A 26,738-nucleotide genomic window follows, 5' to 3' on the forward strand; every position below is an offset into this window, starting at 1 on the left:
GACTTTTCCTCCAACAGAACCTGCAGCCAAGACCTGGGTGACCTTAGGATGGAGACTCCACAATCTCTCTTGGCAACCTGTACAAGTGCTCAGTCACCGTCAGAGTAAAAACGTGTTTCCTGATGTTCAGATAGGATGTCCTGTATTTCAGCATGTGCCCACTGCCTCTGGTCCTGTCACTGGACACTACTGAGAAAAGCCTGGCTTTGTCTTCTTTGCACCCTCCCTTCAGGTATTCATATACATTGATGAGATCCCCCTCTGAGGCTTCTCTTCTGCAGGCTGAACAGTTTCAGCTCTCAGCCTTTCCTCATAGGAATTGGAGAGGCTCCAGTTCCTTAATCACCTTTGAGGACCTTCATTGGACTCTCTCCAGTATGTCTATGTCTCTCTTATACTAGTGAGCCCAGAACTGAATACAGTACTCCAGGTATGGCCTCATCAGTGCTGTGTAGAGGGGAAAGATTGCCTTCCTCTACCTGCTGACAATATTTTGCTTAATGCAGTGCAGGATACCATTTGCCTTCTTTACTGTAAGGGCACATTGCTGGCTCATGTTCAACCTGGTGTCCACCAGGAGCCCCAGGTCCATTTTTGCAAAGCTGCTTTCCAGATGGGTGGCCCTCCAGCATGTACTGGTGCATGGGTTTGTTCCTCCCCAGGTGCAGGACTTTGCACTTCCCCTTGTTGAACTTCATGAGGTTCCTGTCAGCACATTTGTCCAACCTGTCGAGGTCCCTCTGGATGGCAACACAACCTTCTAGTGTATCAGCCTCTCCTCCCAGTTTTGTGTCATCTGCAAACTTGCTAAGCGTACACTCTGCCCCACCATCCGGATCATTAATGAAGATGCCAATACCCCAATACTGGGACCAGGCCCAGTATTGAGCCCTAGGGTACACTGCTAGATACTGTCCTCCAACTCAACTTCAGCCTACTGATCATCACCCTCTGGACCTGGCCATTCAGCCAGTTTTCAATCCACCTCACTCTGTGCTCAACAAGCCCATACAGCAGCAGCTTGTCTATAAGGATCTAATGGGAGACAGCATCAAAGGCCTTACTGAAGTCTAAGTAGACAGTATCCACTACTCTCCCTTGTCTACCGGGCCAGTCATTTCATCACAAGTTTAGCAAGTTGGTTAAGTGTGACTTTCCCTTGGTGAATTTTCTGCAAAGGGTTCTTGCTGTTTCTGTTAGCTCTGGTACTTATCCCAGATATGTGAAAAGACTGTTTTGTGGAGTTTTAGTGATCAGCATGTCAACTTCTAGAAGCTTTTCTTTGCAGAAGTAGTTTAGTGAAAAGTTTGAGTTTATTTTCTAGGATGTGCAATCTCCTTACGTTGACATTGAGTCACTTTTACATTAGTTTTTAACTAGTGAGGTACACAGAAGTGCAACTCTAACATTTATGAAAGGCAATTCAGAATAAACAAACCTATTTTGTCTTAGTACCCCTGTTTTTCAACTCCATGCTGCACTTGGCCATTCAGAGTGTCACTGACACCACAAAAGCATTGCAGAACCTGGGCACACTGGTGCTCCCAGACCACACAGACAATGATGTTGTTTATCAGTTTGCAGGATTACACTTGCTTGAAAATAATTTACAATATAGCAAGTAGTTTTTTTAAAGGAATGTTGGGAAACCTTTTCTGGAACAAATATTCAGAAGTCCTCATTCATGCTCTGAAGAGGGAGTGTGACAATACTGGATTTAATGAAGCAGCCGTGTCAGGAATATCAATCCATAAAGAATTCAACCACTCATTGTCAATGAAACATAATGAAATTAAAAAAAAAAAAAAAAAAAAAAAAAAAAGAGGATAAAAATTACCTGGCAAATAATGCTAAACTGCCAGGACTGAACAAAATGTAAATTTCTATTCACTTACCTTGTGGTTTTTATGATATATGGTTATTTTTAATCAGCTCTTTCCCAAAACAACTTTTTAGTTCCTTCCTTTTGCTAATAATTTGATGCAAACAAGATTTTATTCTACGAGATCACCAGAAATATGCCATCCCAACTACTGTGAATAATCTACTGTAATGACTCCAGAGAGATCTGGGATCTTCAAGCACTGTTCATCTCCTAGGGTGAGGTCTGAAGGTCACTGCTTCATCTCAGACATTTACCTTGCTTATTGCGAACCCAAAGACTTCTTCAAAGTAAGCAGGCTGACTTATAAGGAGCAAATAGAAGGTCCAGCTTCTGCAAAAATTTGCCACAATGATTGCATAAACTGGCATTGAAGTGAAAAATCTCTTCCAGGGAGTACTAAATTTCTAGGAAAAATAAAAAAATAATTAAAAAATAAAATTGAAAGCATTTCTGAGTAAGCAAAAGGCAGAATAAAGAGCCCAGTATCTTTTAGTATCAGGACTACCCAGTACATTGCATCCAATTTACACTGCAAATCACTTACAATGTAAGTGAAAGATATCTCCTGGATTAGTGGCAAAAGACAAGTAGAGAAACTTTCTTAAAATTGTTAAGATTTTTAAGATGACTACTGTACTATTATTACTCTACTTACTGAAATTACACAAGGTCTTCTGGAGTCCTGCTACTGGGATAACAGGATCAATAACAGAATCAAAGAAAACTAGTGAAAACCTCGTACCATTCCCCACTTTTTGGCATGATGCAGTTTGAGACATTCCACTGAAAGGATTGTGAAAAAAGGTTTATCCAGCCTAAGAAATATGTGGTAGCACAGCAAGAGGTAGTTACCTACTTCAACCCAATTAATTTCATTCACCAAAAAAAGTCTGTGGTATGGGATTTAATTTCTATAACTTGCTTTTAGCACTTCTAATTTCTATTTATGCCTCAATACTCCACACAGCATGAACAAAAACCACGTCAGAGCCCTATTCACTTGTAATAGAATTCAAATCAGAAACTCAAATATGTAACTATGGCAATATACATTGACGTTCTCCTTTTGTTTTTCTAAATGGTAGTTGTGTTCTAGAGGAAATAGTATGCCTGTGGTTGTGTGTGAACGCATGGTGGTGGTGGTACTACTGTCCTCTGTAGTAAAACCACTGTATAGCAGGGGGAAAACCATGTGACCTGGAATAAGTGTGTGTGTCTCCAGCCAGGACCTTAGTGACTTCAACCAAACTTCAGGAGCATGCCCAAAAGGACTGTCTGGTACTTTATATTGCACAAAACATGTAGAGAAAAGAGTCTGGAGTTAATTTGCTCCAGAATGTCCTAGAGTAAAAGCCAAGAAGGAACAGTTTATGCAGAAACAGCTTTGTTTTTCACCACTAGCAAAAATGAGTTATCTAAGGAAATGGAGAGAAGTTTGATGGGAAAATAGGTTTTAGTTTTAAGTTTCCAGGATCTTCCAGGATCCTCTCAGAGAGAGGAGGAAAGTCTTAAAACAATGAGCTGAGCTGCTGTGAGAGTGAGCAGGGCAGAAACCCTGTCCTTAAGCTTTCAGAATTTTAATCATCCTTAGTAAGAGCTAAAAAAGCAGCTGGATAATTTAACATTTGCAGCCAGTTTCTTATTTAGCTATTTCCATTAATATATTTTAGAACAACCTGATAGTTACTCAAGAACAGGAGATCAGAGTTGTTTTCCCTCTCTCCCCACTCCTTTCCATCCCTAGATGAGGGAGTGTCTATAAGCCAAGAGCTGAAATGGCTGAACTCGTCCTGCCCAGCTGCATGAGTCTGATTCTATAATTCTCATTAAAAAAGCACCTCTAAACATCAATAACAAATAGTTCTGCTGCTCTTAGCGGCTAATAGTATCCATCCAGTCATATGTTCATCCTGTGCGAAGTTCTCACAAATCATAACCAGAAAAGCCTTTTTTACTTACACTTGCACTAGCTAGACTGGCTCCTTCTCCAATACTTGTTTCTATATATATCTTTTCTTCATTGGTTATTGTTGGATGTGCAGCAGGGCTCTCATAGGCATGAAGCAGCCAGAACATGTACCAGACAATCCCAAACATTCCTACAGTGGTGGGAAAAGCAAAGCTCAGTTTTAAAAGCCAATAAAGTCACACTTCAGTATCTGCAGGCCTGGAAGTTTGTTTCAAGAGCCAGTTAAACCAGATCTGCTAGAAAATATGCCCAGAGATGTAAGAAAACATGATAACTAACTCTCTGTGTATTGTATGCCTGCTTGCAAAGTGTTTGAGCATTTTGTGACTTGTATTACATGATATGCATGGGGCAGAGAAAAGGCAGAAGTAAAGCTTTATGTGGGACCTGGGGAAGGAAAAAAGCACATAACATTGTGATCATAACATGGCCACAATCTGCGTAAAAGAACTTCACAATCAGATTGCAATGGCAAATCTTACGCTGCACTCTGTCTCCAGGGAAAACCCATCTTAACTGGGTTGCTGATGTGCGAGACCAGGTGCGAGACAGCTCTGTCATGTGCCATAGGGGGAAGCATGAGGCATCACAGCACAGCCACAAGGTCCTACCCCTGTGATGAGACCACTTTGCACTGCTTTTACCAAGGGTCGGCAGCATGGAGCAGATGTTTCGGGACAGAAGGTTTCAGAGGCATTCAGCTACCCATCAGCAGTGTATGCTGTAATATTTGCTGTTAAGTGTGTGCTCTGGGACACATATCACGTGAGGGTTTGTGCTATGGAGCAACCTTTGCAACTGCATCCAACCCTGTCATTGGGTGACCATGGGCTGTAGCCTAGTCATAACAATTTTAAAACATTTTACAACAGATGATTACAAGATAAAAGCTTTCAGAAGCTGCAATAAGTGGGGAATAAATTGGAATATCCATTTGCAACATCTTCATTCCCCAAAACAGCTTTGATCCATACATGTTATACAGGTTTAACTAAACGCCTGGCAGTACCAGTCTAGTCGCAAGGATCCTTTATGTTAAGCAACTCACCATAAATATAAAAGACTGATGACCATCCTATATACTGTACCAGCACACCTGCCAGTGGCATGGCAACCACAGCACCTGCATAAGACCCTGAGGGGAAAAAAAGATTAAGAAAACATGTCAGCTATGATAGATGAGCTCAGCTTCCAGTGCAGATGATCCAGGCAGGTGCTCGCAGGGGCAGGGAGGGATGTCCCTGGCTGATCAGTACCATGCTTTCTTGTGAACGTGGGAAATGGGATGGCAACTGTAAAATCTGGCTTGGGGTGGTGGGAACGACTGGCCCTCAGTGGTGTGGGATCACCAGTCTCATTTTGCAGCTAGAAGGGCTGTGCCCTGTAGGTAAATGGGATTTACAAAGCTGGAACTGATGGTAAACAACCATGCAGGCATAAGCTGTGTGCACTGAAGTGGGCAATCCCTCCTAACCCTGTGACATATGAGGTGAGCTCCAGAGAAGTTAATGCCCAAATTTCAGAAACCTTCTTGGTGTCCAGAAATCCTGATGGTTGCAGATATGCTGGGAGGCTCTTGTGATGGCTCTAGCCCCATGATCCCATAAGTGCTGCTAGCAGAGATGGTGTTCAGACCAGCCCTGAGTCTGTTTAACCATGTTTAGTTCCTATCAGGGGCATGAACAGATAGATGCAATAGACAACAATTGATAGGAAAAAGAAGGATTAAAAAGTGGTCTGTGCCAATGTTTCTGATTGAGAAATATGTAATACTGGTAAAATATATTTCCAAGTGACTTGTAGAAGAGATGAGTATTTAAGTGCTTGGAAAGGAATTTCCATGAAGACCCTAGGGAGAATTCATGCAATCTGGGTTCACCGCAAGATGGTACCAGTGGCTTCATGTGTAAAAAGTGTTGCTTTGAATTATTCTAGGAAATTAGATACTTGTAGTTTTGAGAGTCTAACATACTTTGTTAACAAACATTTGGTATTGCTCTACTCATTAGCAAATACTTCTCTCCAATGGTTCACAGTGACCCTTCTCCCTCATTTCTGTGTAGTTCATCCACTCACCGTTCCAATTTCCCTGTTACAAATGGGAAGGGGCACACTAAATACAGATGATGAGGGTGTCTTAGAGGGAAATGACAGAGTGAAGTAACGAGCAGTGCTTTTTTTCTTCAGTGCCTACACACTGCATTTGAAATTACAGCCAAACCATTCCTGCCCTGTACTCTTCGTATCTGGACTTTTTAGCATAAAAAAGCAGAGGGAGTACATTTGGATTATGCCTTACCTTCCTTACATTTAGCCATTTACCCAAATCCATCCTGGAGCTGTACTAACATTCACTGTTTTCCCTGGAATTAACAGCTAATTGAAGGTTGCAGAGTTACCAAAAGAAGATGAATACATTAGGTAGAAGAGTGTATGAGGAGGGGACAGTTCCAACTAGACCTGGGAAAGGGCCAGACAGGTGTGACACTCACAGTAGTCTTTTCTGGCAAGAAACTGTGGTAGCCCAAAGTAACCTGTGGCAAAACCTGCTACCTGGAGGATGGAATTAAAAGTAGAACCTCCTCCTTTTTTTTTCTTTTCATTAGCATGGCTGTAAGCAAAAGAGGGTATCTTCCTTGAAGAACAAGGTGTAAAACCTTCTGCTCCCTGCTTCATAGCAAGGCTTAAGGCTCTTGCCAGAGGCTAGAAACATTCCAAACGGAATGAGATAGTTTGATTTCTCCCATCTTTCCACTGGGTTCCTCTCCCCAAAGTCTTCTGAAATTTCCCACAAGCCGTCTTCCAGAAGGCCAGTTGTCAACATTGGAAAGGGAATCAGAGAAGAGAGCAAAGTACAAGCCTGATCGTAATTCAAAAAGAGTGAAGCAGAACAGGCAGTTGCAACATGTTACATCACCTCCACTGCAATATATTGAGCAGCCAGCCTAAAGTACACAGGTCCTTTTATGATAATTTTTTTGAGTGTGTGCTTGTTTAGGAGGGTCAATTCAACATGTATAGTAAATGGAATCCCTAAGGGTGAAGCAAATGAAAAAAAAAAAATTGGAAGTGTGATTTCTCTCATGTGACACCTCTAGACCCATTTTAGTTTACTATGGGAGCCATTCTGATGGCATAAGAAACAAAATGACTCTCAGGTTCCTGAGCTCATAATACAAGCTGAATGGGTATGTAGGCAGATGCAGCAAAGGGCAGAGGGTTTGCATTTCTCTTTTAAATCATGAAATTAATAAAATATGTCTAATAGGTATATGTAGTTACATAAATGATAAAAGCCTATCAACTTACCACAGAATGAAGTGGTGGCCAACCTGCTTCTCTCCAGTGGAGGAGCCCACTTACTCCACATCCCATGGCAGGCTGGGTAGGTGACACCCTGGCAGACATTTCACACATCATATGATTTGTTTTCACTGCATTCCTACTTCAAGTACTTGCTGATACTGTTCAACCTGTCTAGCTGTTTGTCACCATGGAATGATGTAGGAAGGATTAGGTAAGCCTGGAAGAGCTTTAATGTTTGGGTACAAAAATGTCAAACTAATTTGGATAATCACTTATATGATAATGTGTTTTGGGGTAAAAATGCTGTTTGGTACATGCCATGGATGGCAAAAGTAAACTAGAATGGATCAAACTGCAGCACCAGAAACCTAAACTTTTTATTTCTTTTTAAATAAACTTGAAAATATAAATTGGTATGATTAAAAAATTATCATCCTAAATATGAGGAACAAGTGAAAATGTAGATCGATCAGACAACCTGACAAAAATATCTTATGACTTTTTAGAACCAAATCTCCAAAAACAAATGATGTATGAAAAGACCAAAATGGTCACTGCTCCTACCTCCACCAGACCTTGCAGAATCCTTACAAACATCACACAGCCATAATGCACTCTTGCTGCAGAAGGGATGAACATGTTCAGTGTAGATGTTAGAAAGATAGCTGCTCCAAATACCCTATGGAAAAAAGTAACATGAAAGGGAATATAGTTATTGTCTGCTTTTCAGAAGCGATGCTGTTTTCAGGTACAATAACAGACACAGCCTCATATACCACAATCTCACCAACCCAAATACTTGCAGAGTCCCCTTATTGGCAAAAGGAGATAAATCCCCATGTGGTCAATACATTTGCTTCTCTGAATGTAACAGAAGTTTTATAAGTACTTAAACAAAGATGCTGGATTTTTCTTTGTATCAGAGGAATAGATATGGATGTTGGTACTGGAGGCTAAGCTGTTTATATGAGTCCTGACCCGAGAGAAGCATTCTTATCCTGCAAAGTACTTAAATTCTGTTATATCATCAGGGTTTAACTTAAATCAGCTAAAGTCTGGTTTAAACGCCTCTCTGAACATGGGCATGTGCTGGTTAGTTCCACTTGCTGCTGCTGTAATGTATAACATGACTGCTTAAGATCAACTCCTTTCCATGATCACTTCTCTAAATAACAGCTACAAGTGTCCTTTGTGACTATGACATAGAACGGGCATTTCTACAAAACAACTTCTGTGAAAAACATGGTATAAACATTTTGTTACCCTGCTTGGGCAGAGAACTTGGTGCTGCTCAGCACAAGTCAGTCAAGGCTCTAAGTGCACCTGGGGCCCAGTGCCCTTGGGAAATCATTTGCAGCCTCCCAAATGTTAACATCCCTCAGAGAAACAAGCAGCAGAAACCTCCATGTAGTGGTAATGGATCCAAGCAACATCCCTGAAAGCCCAGGCCACTCAGACGCTGTGGGGTAGCACTCAAAGCCATGTCTGCCTCACCCACCACAGTCAGTGGGAGCTTTTCCCAGCACAGACACAGGCTTTCCTGTGTTTAACTGAAGAGTGGTACACACTTACTGCCCTGTGTCAATAATAAACAACAGTGACGCTAGACATGAAAGACAGCGAGGCTACAGGGCAGTCATTTCAGTATGGCATGGGCTACAGGTTTGCTAGGCACTGATGCTGCAGTGCAAGAGAAAAGCATCTCTGGGTGCACAGCTCATGAAAGGACACCTGAGGTGCTCATTTGAAAAATGAGGCTGCTGCACCACAAAAAACACCACTGGAAACCAAGAAAGAGACTGGGAACAACCAGATGGAACAATCATTGAAATTACTACCATTAGTAGGAATGAGCTGTATTTGATTGATTAGATTTCATATATCTTCATATCTGGCTGATTGAAGCCTCGGGTTTCCTTTCTGTGCCACAAATGGGGTTCAGTAGCTGTGTCATGCACTCTCTGAATATCAAGAATTCATTAATCCAGAATCTGTGGAAGTTGATCTACATGATGATTCTCTCTAAGATCCTGTTAGAGCACTGAAGAATATCAGAACTGGCAGTAGAAGTTCTCCACATCTGGCAAGCACCATTTAAATTGAATGGATTACTACTAATCCTCAGTAGTTTACTGTCTTCTTTGTGTTGTCTGCAATTCAAAGCAACCATGTCTGGCTCCCTGCAGACTGCCTTTGTGTGGGAGATCTTTCATTCTGCAGATAGAAAGTTGCAGCAGTTGGTGGCCCTAGGGACCACAGCACTTAAGATACGGGAGGTCAGCCCAAAGCTGCCCTGTCTTGCTCCAAGACTCAAGGTGACACCCTGAGAATAAAGCAGTCTCTTTTGTTCAAGGTCCTCAACTCCTAGCTACACTGATGTCAGCTAGCAGCATGCTACTGTTTGTGGACCATAACTTATGTTCCTTTTTCAAACTACTCAAATTCTGTGACTTTTAACAAGATTCGAATTGTCTTGTTATATGTGTGGCATTTCAGAAAGACACACTAAGCTCCCTTCTGATATATGAATGGTGTTAGGCAGATATTTGATTAGAAATCACACAATTTGGACAACAGCAGTATTTCTCTGTCTTTTGATTTTTCTGCCAAAGACATACACAGATCTTATTATGCATAGCTGTTTATCATGCTCCACTTTTAAAACCTTTTGTTGCCATTCTTTTCTTCTCTTTTTTTTTTTTTTTTAATAAGGATTTAAATTGTTTATGTTTCAATCTCTTTTTGAAAACTTATTCACAGAAAATATATGTCACTTCATTTTTTGAATCTGGTCTTATTATTCACAGTAGGATTAATGGTAGTATTATAGTGCAAAGAATCTACAGTCAGAGATCAGCACTGTTTTATCTAAATTCTCTACACCTATTGACAAAAACAACAGTATATGCCTAGACGGCTCATAATCTGAATGACAAGAAAGGGCTCAACAGATGAACACAAAAGCAAAGAGGCTGGGTAGACTGGCAGAGAGAAGTGACAAAGGAATGGATTTATATAGAAAACAGTCTGAAAATCTGAAGTAGAATACAAAGCCTATGATCATATCTTGACATTTAGGAGACTGCTTTCAAAGTCAAGTAAACATTTAACTGAGAAATAAGTATTGCTTAGTTCTCTATTATGATCAGTGAATAAGAGTTTTGCACCTTGCTTCTTGCCACTAATAGAAATATCAGGTCTGTTATTGTAATGCTGTTGACAGTCTCAGGGAACTACAGCAAACTATGTAAATTAATAAGCACGTGAAAGTATAAGCTGTAAGAAAAAGAATGTGTTTAATTATCCAAACAGCTAGCTCTGAAGACTGAGTTTCCAATCTCTGCTACATCATTTAGTGCCAGCTCTTAATATGCCTAGGTTGTAAATGTATCATTTATACTGAGTTAGAACCAGTCACTCTTCTGCTACTACTTAAGAGGTTGACAAGTGTTTTCACAAACAGGCAACATCTTTCCAGCAGTTCACTGTTATTTATCCCAAAGAAGTTGTCCCCACCATGACTAAAAATATCCCCTTTCTCTTCAATTCATTTGCGTATTCTTCTCCCCTCACTGCTCTGATCCCCGGCCACCTGCCACTTTGGGGTCAAAACAGACTCCTTCAGCAACAGACTCGTCTGCCCAGCAGGGTGTTGTTACTGAAAACCAGTATCAGGAGATGCCTTATGTTTTATGTATCCTTGTCACCACCAAACAATGATGAAATTACATTTAGATGCATGTTTGAGAATAAGCAGCAAGTTAAAAGGATACTCAGAATCACAGAATCACAGAATCGTCTAGGTTGGAAAAGACCTTGAAGATCATCCAGTCCAACCATTAACCTAACACTGACAGTTCCCAACTACACCATATTCCTAAATGCTATTTCGACCCTACTCTTAAACACCTTCAGGGATGGGGACTCCATCACTGCCTGGGCAGCCCATTCCAACGCCTAACAACCCGTTCTATAAAGAAATGCTTCCTAATATCCAGTCTAAACCTTCCCTGGTGCAACTTGAGGCCATTCCCTCTTGTCCTATCACTTATTACTTGGTTAAAGAGACTCATCCCCAGCTCTCTGCAACCTCCTTTCAGGTAGCTGTAGAGGACGATGAGGTCTCCCCTCAGCCTCCTCTTCTCCAGACTAAACAACCACAGTTCCCTCAGCTGCTCCTCATACGACATGTGCTCCAGACCCTTCACCAGCTTCGTTGCCCTTCTTTGGACACGCTCGAGTAATTCAATGTCCTTTTTGTAGTGAGGGGCCCAAAAGTGAACACAGTAATCGAGGTGCGGCCTCACCAGTGCCGAGTACAGGGGTAAGATCACTTCCCTGTCCCTGCTGGTCACGCTATTTCTGATACAGGCCAGGATACCATTGGCCTTCTTGGCCACCTGGGCACACTGCTGGCTCCTGTTCAGCCGGCTGTCAATCAACACCCCCAGGTCCCTCTCTGACTGGCAGCTCTCCAGCCACTCCTCCCCAAGCCTGTAGCGCTGCTGGGGGTTGTTGTGGCCAAAGTGCAGCACCCGGCATTTGGCCTTTTTGAAACTCATACAGTTGGCCTTAGCCCATCGCTCCAGCCTGTCCAGGTCTCTCTGCAGAACCTCCCTACCCTCGAGCAGATCAACACTCCCACCCAACTTGGTGTCATCTGCAAACTTACTGAGGGTGCACTCGATCCCCTCGTCTAGGTCATCAATAAAGATGGCAAACAGGAGTGGCCCCAAAACCGAGCCCTGGGGGACACCACTCGTGACCGGCTGCCAACCGGATTTAACTCCATTCACCACAACTCTTTGGGCCCGGCCATCCAGCCAGTTTTTTACCCAGCAAAGCGTGTGCCCATCCAAGCCTCGAGCAGTCAGTTTCTCCAGGAGAATGCTGTGGGAAACGGTGTCAAAGGCCTTACTGAAGTCAAGGTAAACAACATCCACAGCCTTTCCCTCATCCAATAAGCAGGTTGCCCTGTCATAGAAGGAGATCAGGTTTGTCAGGCAGGACCTGCCTTTCATAAACCCATGCTGACTAGGCCTGATCCCCTGGTTGTCCATTGTATGACTTTTAATGGCACTCGAGATGACCTGCTCCATGACCTTCCCTGGCACCGAGGTCAGATTGACAAGTCTATAGTTTCCTGGATCCTCCTTTCTGCCTCTCTTGTAGATGGGTGTCACATTTGCCACCCTCCAGTCCAATGGGACCTCCCCAGTTAGCCATGATTACAGGTAAATCACGGAAAGTGTCTTGGCGAGCACCTCTGCCAACTCTTTCAGCACCCTTGGGTGTAACCCATCCAGTCCCACAGACTTGTGTGCATCCAAGTGGTGTAGCAGGTCTCTGATGACCTAAACTAGTGACTGACTGTCACTAAATGATTCATGAACTTTTTGATGTAATGCAGACCTACACAAATTTGGACAAATGTATAAAGCAAATTACATTGTGTTAGAAGGTTTTAGTGCAAAATCATAAAGCACTCAATATTTTAAGCTGTTCTGAGATCCGTTTGAATCCCACATTATTACAGATAATTATTTGCATTAGAGAAGTGCCTGGGATGGGGGCATCCATGTATGTTCAAAGTTGCACAGTGCTGAGCAGATGCAACAAACAGGTGACAAAAGAGCCTGTACCTAAGTCTGTAATGTCAGTAATTAGAATAGTACATTTCATTGCCAGAGTACAGCTGGGACAGAATAAAGCATTTGTCTCTTTAGGGCTGGTGGGTTCACAGACTGGGCCCAGATCTCTTGGTTTCCTGCCCTGTGTCTTAGCAAATAACCCCTCTGAAACAGGAACTTCGCACCACTGGTGAATCTACCCAAGCTGAAAATGGTTGGGTAGACAAGGAGTAAAGGAAAAACTTAGAGTTAGCCAGACTTGTGAATCCTATTATTGCAAACAGAAATTCTCTTTGAACTCAGCTTTTGGGATATTCTTGTTTCTCAGCAAATTCTACTCCTAAACCCAGTTATGATAGTCAAATCCATAATGTGATTATCTCAATAATCTCAATATAGCATAGATTGAGTCTGAAACTCTCATGGGGACAGAAATATAGCCTTTGTGCATATGCACAACATGTACTTAGGAAGTAGTCCACTGACAAAATACATTGATTTACAGTGTAAACATGGTTGATTTTACTGTTTGCCAGATAATTAAGGAAACAAAAGCCAAACTAATAATACACTGAATTATTCAGTCAACAGTGTGCACATCTGTGTTTTGGGACCCTTCTGCTGCAAAAGCTGGTGGCAAGACTAGAAAGGCTGGGGAAATGATTAAGCTTAGATAATTTGGCTTATTTGGCAGATGGAAATATACTCTGCTTAGGCACTTTTGTGGGGTAGAGAAATGAATAATTGAGGATGCTAGCAATGTTGAAGAAGCAGTGCAAACTGAAATCTGAGTAACTTTTGGTTACAGACAAAGGAGAGTTGGGACTGAACTTCTGGGCAATTCTATGGGATGACTCTGACCTGGAATCATTTCCATAAGGGCATATGGGTGGGAAGAATGCCCAGGCAGTCTTGTAACCCCTATAGCTCTTTGTAGAATGCAGAGAGCAAAGTACTTTGGTTTGGGGCAAAGCAATGTATAACTGAAGGTTTTAAAGACCTTTTCCGATTCTGAAAGCATTTGTAGATAGGTCACATCTTGTTTGAAAGAATGAAATGAGTACTAACCATCTCTTTTATCTGAAGATCGCAAACACCCTTAACATACACTTCTCATGAGCTCATTCACAACCAGCTGTCTTCAGACAATCTGCCTCTCTCTTGTGATCATGTTCCAAGTTCTGAAGACTTTTTGAAGTAAAGCCCAAAACCAAAGTTAGCTTTGCCAAAATTAGCTACTTTTCTTACTCTCATTTTCAAAAGCAGTTGAATTAAAAAAAAAAAAAAAAAGAAACCCACAAACACCACGAGCACAGAAGAAATATGTATAGATGCTCAGAGATCACCAAACAGAAATCATGAGGCTCTATTAGAAGTTCTAGGCAATCCTAATTACAGTCAGTACCATATCTAGCCATGGTGAGGATATCTGTGTGCAGGAAGATGGATTTGTATCTTCAGAACAGAAATATTTCTGTAATTCCTACATGCTTGGCTTCAGTCCACAGGGAATTTTTAAAGGAGAAAGGTCAAATTTTGTTTGAAATTTCTTGTTTGGTGTTGAGTTAAAAAGCACTAAGGCAACTGCTGAAAGACAAATGCTACAATCATTGTCTGAAGCATTATGTGTGATTTTCCTAACACTCCAGAAAGCATTATTGTTCAGAGAAAAAATGTGTAAATATTTGAGATGAACAAGCTAAATTAGGAGAATCAGCAATAGACCCATAATGGAACTCTAGTCTCATTTTTTGTTATAGACATAAATACTGCACATTCAGTTTCAGGTGTGTATTCCTGAAACACATTATTTCACTATTTTGATAATCATAATTTAAACAGTGCAAAGCAGTCACCAGGCTGTAAAGCTTAATTCTTTTGATTATTGCTTTCTTACCTGTTAGCAGCTAATTTGTTTGAGATGAACCCTCCTGGAATTTGTGTCACAATGTAACCCCAGAAAAAAGAGCCATGAATGAGTCCCACTGTCTCTGGATCCCAGTTGAATTGGGCTTTCTGTAAAGGAAACGGAAGAAATTCTGTAAAATGAAGCATATTCATTGAAAGATAACCACTGTTGGGAAGACACACAGAGGTCACCCCCATCCAAATCAAGGCAGCCTCTTTACACTTGCTGGTGTTGCTGAGCTTGAAACCCCCCAGTTAAGGCAAAAGGATGTCAGATTCCCATGTGAGATTACTGCTTTTGCTCTTAGCTTTCAGTCGGGTGAATAGGCGGGGGAAAGGTTTCAGCCAGAAGCCAGCTAATGCTGGATCTTCATCTTTGCCACTTGTCACTGCTTCCCCCTGGGCTGCTTAGTCCTGAAACCTTTGTTTTCAAGCCTGCTCAGTGTTATAACATGGACCTGATGCCTTTCAATGGACATATCAATTTCCCCAAAATTAGCAAGGTTGCTTAGGTCCTTTGGGTTGATCAGCTTCCTGGTCAGGCTTATCCATGGTTCTCCTTGTCAGGGCCAAACTCTGACCATCCACCATCTGCATTAAGTGGCATGGGAGCAGAAAAGTGGGGGGGTGGGGTGTTGGGGAGGGGTAACACCTGAAGACAAGGCAATCTGGAAATAAAACTAGATAACACTAGCTATCTGACTAGTTTATCTTTTATTAAAAGTGATGCCAGTTTTAGGGCTGAATTTGGATGGAGAAGGCCAGCCACAGGCTGGTCATACATGGTTCCTAGCCAAAAATGTCTACAGCCAAGAGAAATACTTTCACCATACACCTCATCCTTGGATACCAAACAGTTTCAGTCTTCTCAAGGCTCTTCCTGAACAAGGACATTCCTGTTCTCTGGTGACTCTGTTTGACATATTTGTTCAGAGGAGGGATAGCCAAAGCCCAGGGCAAAACATAGAGGAAGTGAAGAAAAAGGTGCCCCCCCTGCCCTCTATTCTGGGAGATCAGACAGGGCCTGGCTCAGTACAATCACACTAATGTAAGGTCAGTGTCAACTTTTTCTCCTTGAACCCTCAATTCAGAACTGTCTTGGAGCAACGAGAAACCATGATGTTTTGCTTCATGATCATTTTTATGCTAATCACACAGCAGGGAAAGGTGGCTAAGCATCATGTGAGGAAGCAGCACAGATATCTTAAATTCTGAATTAAAAGTGTCACTAAAACACTACAGAAAAATGAGAACTAGAGTGATAAACCTTAACATCTTTTTTTTTTTTTCCTGTATTATTTTCTGTGTGTAAAAAGAAGAACCAGTTTTCCCAGGTAAGTTGATTTTTTTTCCCAAACAAACATATTGAAAAACAAGTCATCTTTTCATCTGCAGGGAGAAAGATGGCATTAGTTAGCCAGACATCTTTACAGAGAGCTAAAGGATTTCCCTCCCCATCAATATGCATTCTGACAAGAGACCCACTTTCCTCAGCTGAGTTACATTTCTGTTTTAAATACCTAATTTTCTACTAGTAATTTCCAGCTTAGTTTCTAGGTAGTAATTTCTGCAGGCAGAAACACCATGACACATGGGAAAAGTTCCTGTACCAGGAGGTACTCATGCCCAAACACAATAATCTGAGATTTGTGAGAGGAGTTTGTCTGAATTTCCTCAAACTACCTCTTCTGAGCTTCCCAGCCTATGCAGGCACACCCTTTTGCTCCAGTGTGAAATACAGAACCAGGAAGTCCCAGCAGGACCACATGGAGCAGGAATTAGGCTGAATAAATACAAATTCAGCAGCAAGTCTAAGCAGCAGGAGCTGGTTGGAGGAGATTGCAGATGAAGAACTAGAGTCATAGAATAATAGAATACCAGGTTGGAAGGGACTTGGAAGTATCATCTGGCACAATCTCTCTTGTCAAAAGCACAGTCTAGATAAGATGGCCCAACACCCTGTCCAGTTGAATCTTAAGTGTCCAGTGTTGGAGATTCCACCACTTCCCTGGGAAGATTACTCCAGTGGCTGATTGGTCTCATTATGAAAAACTTTCCCTTGTGTCCTGTCGGAATCTCCCCAAGAGTAACTTGTACCCATTACCCCTTGTCTTTTCCATGTGACCCCTTGAAAAAAGGGAGTCTCTGTCTTCTTTGTAGCCACCCTTTAAATGCTGGAATATGGTGATAAGGTCTCTCCTATTCCTTCTCTTCTCAAGGCTGAACAAACCCAGTTCTCTCAGCCTTTCCTCATATGGCAGGCTTCTCACTCCTTTGATATCTTTGTGGTGGACCCTCTCCCAGCTGTCCACATCTTTTTTGTACAGCAGGAACCAAAACTGAACACAGTACTCCAGGTGTGGCCTGACAAGTGCCAAGTGAGATAATGACTTTGCTGGTGATGCCCTTGTTGATACAACTCAGCATCTCACTGGCTTTTTTTTCCCACAGCAGCACACTGTTCACTCATACTGAGCTTGTTGTCCACAGGTCCCTTTCCACACAGCTGCTCTCCACTAGAAAACTATTCATTCACTTTGGTAAATCTTTCTGGGGTTTACTGAGTCTGATTGGAAACACTCTACTTGATAGTTAGGAAGGGCAGAGAAAAACACTGAAAGACTGGCCATAGCATAACGCGGGAAGGGAAGGAAGATTTACTTTATCCCCAGCCCTAGAATCATAAACATCTTCTCTGGTCTTTGCAGATCAATACCTCCTATGACCACGAATCATACAGGCAGGCATACTTTTAACTTTGAAAATTTGCTATAGACAAAAGTTTTTTACCAAAAGTTAACATATCTGTGAGAAAAGCTGATGAATAACTATACAGCTTTTCACTCATCTCTAGAAAAATGACAAAAGGTATCTGTCTCTCTGGGAGATGTGTTTTGTTTTAGGGAATGTGCTGACAAACGAAGGGTATCCATGGGCTGGGGGAAGCCTCCATTCCCTGGGAGGGTCTGATGATACTTTGTCCTTCTGTAGTGGCTTTTCTTCTAGACCTCAACACATGGGGAATCATCAGGTAAGAGTCAACATTCCTGTGATAATTTGTTAGGACAAAAATATCAAAAAAAATTAAAAAAAAAAAATCAATGAGTGGAGCAAATGTAAAGGCTCAAGTTCATGAAGTCCATAAAGGGACTCATGATATCACAGCCATATACCAAGGCAGGACTGGGGAAACTAAGGTATGCATTGAACCTGCAGTTCCTTGGGTGCATTGTTAAAGGCTTGTAGACATCTGCTGTGAACCACATGCCATCTACTGCAAATTTGAAAATAGCTTGGTACCTAGCTCTGAATACCTGTAGACAAAAGTCCACATTGTCAATAACCTCTAAAAATCTGTTGCCTTATTGCCAGTGACTACTTTAAGGTCTTGAAAGTAATCTACTGATCTAAATAGAGTGCAGCACTATGTACAGCAATTAATAATTTCTTCTGCAGCAGCATCAGAGCCTGCTTCCCTGAGAGATGGTAAATAGTAAAAACTTCTGCCACAGCAACAAAATTGGTCTACAACTGAAAGATCGAGGACCTGATAGACATGCAAGCCAATACAATTCTCATTTATGCTGCTTACATGCTCTATGACATTGCAAATCCTCTGATCTTACTGATTTTTAATATGACTTCAACATCTAAATAGGAGTTAAGCAGCTACACATCTATGTGAATCAAGATTCATGTGTCTCCCTGCCTCAGTTTTTGATCTACGTATACACAGTGCTTTGATATGTGGCACTTTGATGATTTTGAAATGGGGTCTGCTCAGAAGAGTGAAAAGAAGACGTTTTCTCACCTGCAGCTCTGGTTTTCCATTAACGTAAACAGTGTTATTGTTCACCATTTCCACGATGGCAACACCTAGGTTACACCTAATTCCAAAGGAGATGCAAAAGCCCAGACCGCTCATTATGGCAATGATGTAGCGCTTGGGCAGCCCACAGCAGTAGCAGTCACATGGTGCTGGCTTGCGGGTGCTTGCCTGCACCGGCCGCCCCTCTTCCGTCAGCTCAATGTGATCCTCCTCTGTGTTGGTGCCATCAATTTTCCTAAATGGATGAAGAAAGAGAAAATGAAAATGCCTTATTTTCTCAGTAAAATTTACTGAAATGTAGATGGGCAATTATGTGTTCCAGTCAGCTGATAAATCATCTCCTTGCGAGGTGTTTGTCTCTTGGCGGTATGATGAGCTAATGCTGGGCAGGCTTTGAAAGGTTAGCATAGACTACACTTTTTCACGAACGACCTCTGAAGTTTGTAAATCTGAACCACCTAGCTGGACAGCTAGTGGAGAAATGTTCACAGGCTGTTCATGAGCATCATTATGAGAGCTAAATTGAGTTCTGTTGTGATAAATGCTGCTGGTTTTTAGGAAAATATACATATGAAGAAATTAATCATGATTTCTAATTAGATCCACTAAGCAGAGCTGGCTGTAGGTTTCAAGAAAAGGCCAAATACAACACAAAACATGGGTTTGCTTAGCCCAAAACTCCCCGTGAATTTGTTTTCACCTGTGCAACAAAACCCAGGGCTATACTGAAGAGGAAAAAAGGCTCTGGCATTAGAGCCCCTACTTAAGAAGTAGAAGAGCCAGACCTAGACTTTCTCTGCCTGAAGGGATTTGAAGCCACATGTCTCCTCTTCTCTGAAACATCCTCTCACCACCAGGAACGTGTTGAACGTGTTGCCCTTTGTGTAAAATACTCAATATTAAATGAGATCTGAAGGAAGACAGAGACTTTGTGGGCTGCTGATTCACCACTGCTCAGCAGCAGAGGCTGAAAGGGCTTTGCCTGGGATCAAATTTGGTGTAGCAATTGCACTGCAGTTGCGAGGAACTGGGAGAGAAGGTGCCAGGGATGTGGGCTTTTCCATTCACTTGGAATAGGAGAAAATGGTACCTAGCCATTTCAGCATGCAAGAGGTTGCCCATCAGCTACCAACTAACATGGGAGTACAGCTCCTCTGGCTTTGAGTATTAAACAAAATGGCACTTCCACATAATCTGGAATTGCATGATAATGCAATTAAAAATTAATTTGCTCTCCCAATCTGATTGGAGCTCTTAACATCCTGTGCTGCAGGACCAGGGAATGTCTCTGGTATAAAAGGCGAGGTGAGAAAGAACTGAACACACACACCAGGGCCAGAGCTAAATACTTCCTTTTCTAATATTAACTTCCCATGCAATTGTTTTAAATGCAGAATATGGGTTTTCTGACATGCTGAAACACTTAAGCTCATGGTTATCTGTGAATACATGACTAGCCCACTGAACACTACCGATGAGCTTAAGGTTAAGTGTTTACTAAAAGGAGGCTTTGATCAGCAGCTACATTATGAAGCCTTTCAGTTTTGGCATTGCTCTGAAACAGTGAGCTCAGGATCCAGCTCCTTTTGTGTCTGCCATGTGTCTCAGTGCTGTGAAAATACAAACAGTTACTTAATCTAAAGGAAGTCCACCTTGCCATGTAAGATGATAAAATTATTTCATTCACTCTTTTCTGATAAGGAGTAACTATTTCCTTCTTTCATACATGTGGCTGAGTGTATTTGAAATTTAATGCACTTCCAAATATAAAGAAATGTTGACAGAGCATACATGGATGAGCTACACCTGACTGATCTACACAGTAGCTGGTTGGGTCTTGTGGGAGAACAGTGTTGGTTTAATCACAGCTTTCTCCAGGTGCTCTAAGTCTTAGGTACTACCCATAATCTAACAGATAGTACTCTATACTAAAGGTTTTGCAAATATAGGCGGTAAGTATGGCTTCCCAGGGTGCTTCTGTGGACTTAAATATATCTTTCCAATATGAAGTTTCACTTTAAAATCTCAGCGTTTCTAGGCTTTAGAGCTACAGGCTAACTGGTGCATCATTTACTATATTATTCCTTTTTACATCGTATCATAAAACCATTACTTCAGCCTTAGTCTTAGCAAAAAGAAAAAAAAAAAGTGTGTTACAGTCCATCAGGTCACATTTCCAAGAAACACTAGAATCAGAGTGTTTTGGGCCAGAAGGAAACTCCTGGGTTTATTTGACCTAATCCTTTGCTCAAAGCAGTGCTAACTGCCAAGTTAGATCATTAGCTCATTGTCAGGCTGGAGGGAAGACTTTGCATTAAAGCAAGGTAACACAGGAAATGTGATATTACTGTGGTGTTATTGAAGGTGATTGAGATCTTATGATTCACTGTCAGGGAAACAGCATTTGTTAGTGAAATGAGAGTACAGAGAGTAATGCAGTCAGGCACTTTAAAAAGAAGACACTTTATATTCCATGCTCTGTGTGCTAATATAGGTAGGTGTAAACTGAATAAAATATCAAAAATAAAAACCTCAGGAAGTAAAAAGACAATTGAATAATTATTTTTTAGAACTGTTGTCATCTCAAAAGAGTTATTAACAAACCAAAAGAAGTAATTTGATTGTCTTTCTCTAACATAATCTAAGCTATTGATTGAATTAAATCAAAGTACAATTTCAGGAAGTGAAAAGACAATTGAATAATTATTTTTTAGAACTTTTGTCATGTCAAAAGAGTTATTAACAAACCAAAAGAAGTAATTTAATTGTCTTTCTCTAACATAATCTAAGCTATTGATTGAATTAAATCAAAGCACAATTTCTCAATTGTTTATACCTTTACCAGGCTCTCTATTTATAAGAGAGACATTAGGCTTTAATTGGTGTATTATTTTGGGCAGCTGACAAAGATTAGACACATCATGCAAAGCCAAAACATCTGTTCTGATCTGGACATTTTCAGCTGGCTGTCAATTCAGATAGGCATGAAAACATCCTCTGCTCCAAATTCACTGTTAAAAGTGGTAAACCAGGACTAGTACTGTGGGCCAACATTGCCTCTGAGGAGAAATTAATTGCTTTGCTATTGTATTCAACTACTCATTAATAAAAGCAAGTTGAGGACTGATCCATGTCCCCAAATCCACACAGTGTATTTCATATCCCCAAAGCTTAATGTTAACCCCTTTATAGCAGATTTATCTTGGAGAAAACTGTTTTGCAATAGCAGTCAAAAAATGGAGCCAGGATGAAGTGCAGTGCAGACATTCACAGAGCCAATGTTTGACCTAGATTTTTGGCTTTATTTTATTGAACAGGTATATAATGAAGGTATGGCAACCCCATGAAAAGATGAGAAATATATCTTCCAATGTATTCCTATGTATTCCAATGTATTCCTATGTATTTTAGTAGTGCCACTGAAAATTTTCATTTGTTTCATTTGTTGTACACCAGTGATTTAGAAGAAAACTGCTTCAGAGCCAGTTCTTTCCTCTAATTATCTGACTAACACTGGAGAGTATTTTGCTGCATGGGAAATGTTCAGTCCTTACATCAATCTGTTTCCTTTTTTCAGCAAATGTACAACACTTGGCAAGTAAAAAGAGCTAGATATCTGTGTCCATGTTTTGTGCCCAAATGTCATCATAACTATATGCAAAATTTCTCTTCTTTATTGAATGACTACTCTGGCATATACAGAATTTTGGAACAATGAAAGAAATTTCAAAAATTCCTATCAGTAATAAATAAAATCCGTAGAACATACATTTAGCAATCTCCATTTATAGGAATTTAGCATAGAAATTAGTTATTTCTTCAAATGATAAAGTAGGTGGACTAGAATCATACGGTTTAATTTCATTTTATGAAAAACACATAGATTCTACAATAACAGGAAAATGTTAATACTTTTACTGTTAATACTGTGTTAGAAAACATTCTAGAATGAATTCTACCAGATATTACAGTTTTTCACAGGCAGCTGCAGCACAATCATACACAATGTTCAAACCTCACACCTACAAATCCAGCATCAGTCATTACATGCAACAGTTACTGATGATCCTGGTGTAACTTCAGAAACTACACACTGACTATCAAAAAATATCATTTATCCAAAAGCAGATACAATCTTCTGAGATCTCATTTAGTCTCTAGGGATTTTCCCATACCAAATCCTGCAATTGATGCATTGGTACAAAATCCTAGTACAGACAGGCAAACCCTTCTAAGTCGCTCAGTGTGGGGGACCTCTCTGGCTCATTTCTGCATGGTATTTGCATGAAACTCATGGCATGGCTCAAACAAATGCACCATGAGATTGCATCTCACAGGTGCTGCACTCCCAGGCTGCAGGGCAGCCTCGCAGTTTCTCCTCAGCACAACCTCAGTGCACTGGAGGGGTGCCCCTTGGGTGCTGCAGCACAGCGTTGCACATGTGTATTGTGCACTTGCACTAACACCATTGTACAAGGGGCCTTGCACGATTCGCAAACCAGCTGAGTCTGGACACCCCACATTGGGTTCACATTGCTGCATGGTCTGCAGTGCATGAAACTCTCTGTACTTGTGTGCAAAGGAAAAATTTGAGACGACTAAGTCTATGACCCAGCACAGGTAGAGGAGCCCTGTCCAATGCAAGGGTATATCACCCAGCTTCAAACTGCAGTTTTTAGAAGTTTAGGCTGTCTAATTCATCAAGGGACATCTACAGCAGCCAGAGCTACACTATTCAGGGCCCAGACTATGTATAGCAGCTGTGTGAAATGGTCAATATGGCTTCTCATGTTAACAGTGACATTATTGAGTTGTAAACCCACTTAGCCACTTCCAACTTCATCAGTAAGCCCATAGTTGCCATTAGCTGGTCCAAGACTCCTGAAATCCTCAGAGTAGCCTGAGATTTTTCTTTAGTTCATAAATTCTTCTTTGACTACACTAAGTTCACTAAGAGGGCCCAAAGTGGTTTTGCCTGCCAAGAAGCACTGCAAGAAGAGCTTTCTTTTCTGGGAAACTTATAAGGCTTGCAGAACCCCAGCTCTGGTATCCATTCACCCAAGCCTTGAATCCTCTAATTATCTTTTTTTGCTGCCCCACTGTATTTAACTAATCAAGAACAAACCCAATTTTGCATAAAAACAATACTTTGTGCAAAACATCTAAAACATTTCCTAAAACATCTTCTAAGACCTCACAAATGAAACCACTGGCAACAGCCTAAAGAAAGGATGCCTCTCAGGTCTCTCCAATTCAGTCCCCCTTGCTTCCCTTCCAGGATCCAGCTACGCTAAGGTAACCTCCTGTGGGCAAACTCTTGTTTTGCAGCACCCACAAAATAATCTGAGGTTGCTATATGCCTGTGAGGAGGCAGCATGTTGCTTTATGCTGCTTGTGCTTTAGCACTTGAACTTGTCTGTGGACAATCGTTATGGAGCAGCCGGAATCTGGCAGCTGATCTTGCCAGACACTGGCTTCTGGATCTGCTCTGTTGTTTGCAATACGGAGGAAATGTAGTAGGAAGGCGTAGACTTGTCATATTTACAAAAGTGAAAATGTATTTTCCTACCCACTTTGCTAGTTTTGATCCCACATCAACACATGGCAGTCAGTGAAATCGCTCATGGTGATCTAATCAAGAATGCACATTAATTTAATTAAACACCTATCAAATGCTAGAAGAGAAACAAAATTCTTTGCCGATTTACACCATACTAAAGCCAATTCACCTGAGTCAATTGGACTGGATGCAGAGCAAAATCAGGGTTGCAGCTGGTACATATACATATATACCATCATGTGGAAATAGAAGTGTATGCTCTCATTTGTAGGCTAAGCTGTAGAGAATGAAGTTCACGTTAAAAACATGCATGTTTCATTCCTTACAGAAACCTTCAAATATGACTGCATATTTCCTAAGAGACTGCTCAACTTGCACCAATTATTACTTAGATCTGATTGAAGACATAGTGAAAAAATATATTGTTTGGATTGTTTCCTCCACTGGCTAATACATCTAAGAAAGACACTGGCATACGTATGTTTTAAGCAGAAAATAATTAAATCCAGAAAACTTTCTTGTATCTCAACTCAGATTTGGTTTAGTTGGATTCAGTAACAATGTTGCTGAAGTTGAATGCCAGTACCATCAGCTGTGTAGGAACCAGCATGGCATCCTTGATACATGGCTACAAGAGGAGGTGTACATGCTTATTTTCTTGCATATACATGCTGTAGTGTAATACATGTCAATTATTATACATTTTCTTGATATCAAAGGCATGTTTAAATATGCCAAGAACTATATCTCAACTCAAAATAGCATTCCCAAAAGAAGGTAAAGGGATGGATATGAGAGCAAATACATTCAACCACTAAAAATACATTCAGTTAAAATACTGGCCTGATCCATACAAAGATTTAAAACACTTAACATCAAGCATGCAAGAAATGCTGCTGAACCCTCTGGCTCTCATCTGTTGATTAGACAAATAAATGTTGTCAGTGGCCATTACTAATAGAAATAATCTTTCATTTAATTAAGAAATCTCTTTCCCTTCATGAGACTGGTCATTTGTTACATTGTATTTTCGTTTATCAAAAAATAAAAATCCTTCAGTTTGTTGTTTCATAAACTGTCAGATTAAGATTAAAAACTTTAATATTTTTACTCTTTTTACTACCAAACAGCTGCTTCTCCTTTTTCTAATTTGTTAGTCTCCGTAAACACACACACACACATCTCTACTTAATACATTTTTTTCTTCCTGATTTAGAACAAGATTTTTTTAAAAAAACTCTGTAATTTAGGAACATTAAATCTAATTTCAAGAGTGGCATCATTTGGGAGTGTTAATTCCCATTAAATCATCAGGTTTTTTCATGTAAGCTAAACCACAGAATTATTCACATTTAATTATTTAAAAGTTTTTTAATCAAAAGACTCTTTCATGCTCTTTGTAATGTTAGAATGCTATTTTATAACTTATTTCACTTTTTGTTGTATAATATAAATATTCTATCACCTATAGTCATACGTTGTTGTAACAGTGCTCCTTTTACATCTTCTGTCTTACAGCAAGGTGTCTCTCACTATCTCAACTCAGTAATTTTGCAACTCTAAATTCTGTTTTATATTTATACATTTTTCTGTACTTCATTTCTCTTTAACAGATTAAACCAATGGACCTGTCTGGGAATTTTCTGTTGGATTTTACCTTCTCAAATTCCCCAGCGAGTCACTAATTGTGTTCTTCACCTCTTCCTTTCCTGGGTTAAAAAATCTTTCCTTCAGTGAACCGAACCCTTTGAAAGGCATTTTGTCTTTCTTCTTCACTAAATCCCTTATGTTAACAAGCATTCACTTCTGCTGTCATATTTCCCGATGCCAGAATCGGGAGCCTCTGCTCTTCCCCTCGGTGACCTCCGCAATTAACAACCAGTTGCTCAAGAAAGGAGCATGGAAGAAAAAAAACAACAAAACAAAACAAAACAAATCTTCCAAAGCCAGAAAGTCAGTCAGGAAGAGCTCTGGAGCAAAAACCCCTGGAAACAGTCAGGGACTCGGTGGTGCACTTGCGGCGGCTCCGCCGTGCATCTGTGCAGGGTCAGGTACCTGTTCGGGGGCAGCTAGTCCAGAGGCTGCAGCTGGCGAGCTGGAGATGCTGCAAGGGCTGGTGTCCCTGGGCAGAATGTGGCTGCCTGCTCCACGAGCGAACCTCAGGCTGGCTCGCTGGGGCTCATCCTCAGTGCCTCCCTCCCTCCCTTCCTCCCTCCCTCCCCTGTCTCTTTCATGCTGAGATCCTGTGCGAGGTGGTGCTATAGTAACGGACACAATACCTGTCCTCAAACCACTCCAGTTCATTAATAAGACCTCATCTATGACAAGGGCAAGAAGTTTATTAAACATTTACGAGTCCTTTCTGCAGGGAGGGAATTACTGCAAGCTACAGTTCCCATTCGCTATATACTCCTTGCCCAGATGAGCCCCCTACCCCCATGCACCTGCAGGTTTGAACCCAGAGCCACCGTCCCCAGCCTGGTCATTTATTATTGATGTTCCTGGGCCCTTGGGCAGACATACGCAGAGATGCATTGATGCGATGCTGTTTGAATAAGCAATGAAAGACCATCTATAAATTAAACGCATTGCATTTTTGAAACACAAAGTGGCTGGAAGAGGTGAACCTGTCCAACTCAATGTGACTTCAT

The 26,738-nt window shown here is 41.1% G+C and overlaps 1 protein-coding gene across 1 annotated transcript in view; it reads right to left on the minus strand.

Moving 5' to 3' along the window:
* SLC17A8 (solute carrier family 17 member 8) overlaps positions 1-26,301 on the minus strand; it is a 31,733-nt gene extending 5,432 nt beyond the window's left edge. The window contains exons 1-8 of the mRNA XM_074825410.1: positions 25,745-26,301; positions 18,510-18,762; positions 14,688-14,806; positions 7,725-7,839; positions 7,164-7,251; positions 4,903-4,989; positions 3,845-3,984; positions 2,140-2,289 (exon numbers count right to left, since the gene is read on the minus strand). Coding sequence (XP_074681511.1) covers positions 2,140-2,289; positions 3,845-3,984; positions 4,903-4,989; positions 7,164-7,251; positions 7,725-7,839; positions 14,688-14,806; positions 18,510-18,762; positions 25,745-25,887 — 1,095 coding nt within the window. The 5' untranslated portion in view covers positions 25,888-26,301. The remainder of the gene's footprint in view (positions 1-2,139; positions 2,290-3,844; positions 3,985-4,902; positions 4,990-7,163; positions 7,252-7,724; positions 7,840-14,687; positions 14,807-18,509; positions 18,763-25,744) is intronic.
* Positions 26,302-26,738: the final 437 nt, after the last annotated feature.

This window comes from Strix aluco, chromosome 5 (genome assembly GCF_031877795.1).
Source record: "Strix aluco isolate bStrAlu1 chromosome 5, bStrAlu1.hap1, whole genome shotgun sequence".
Classification (NCBI taxonomy): Eukaryota; Metazoa; Chordata; class Aves; order Strigiformes; family Strigidae; genus Strix; species Strix aluco.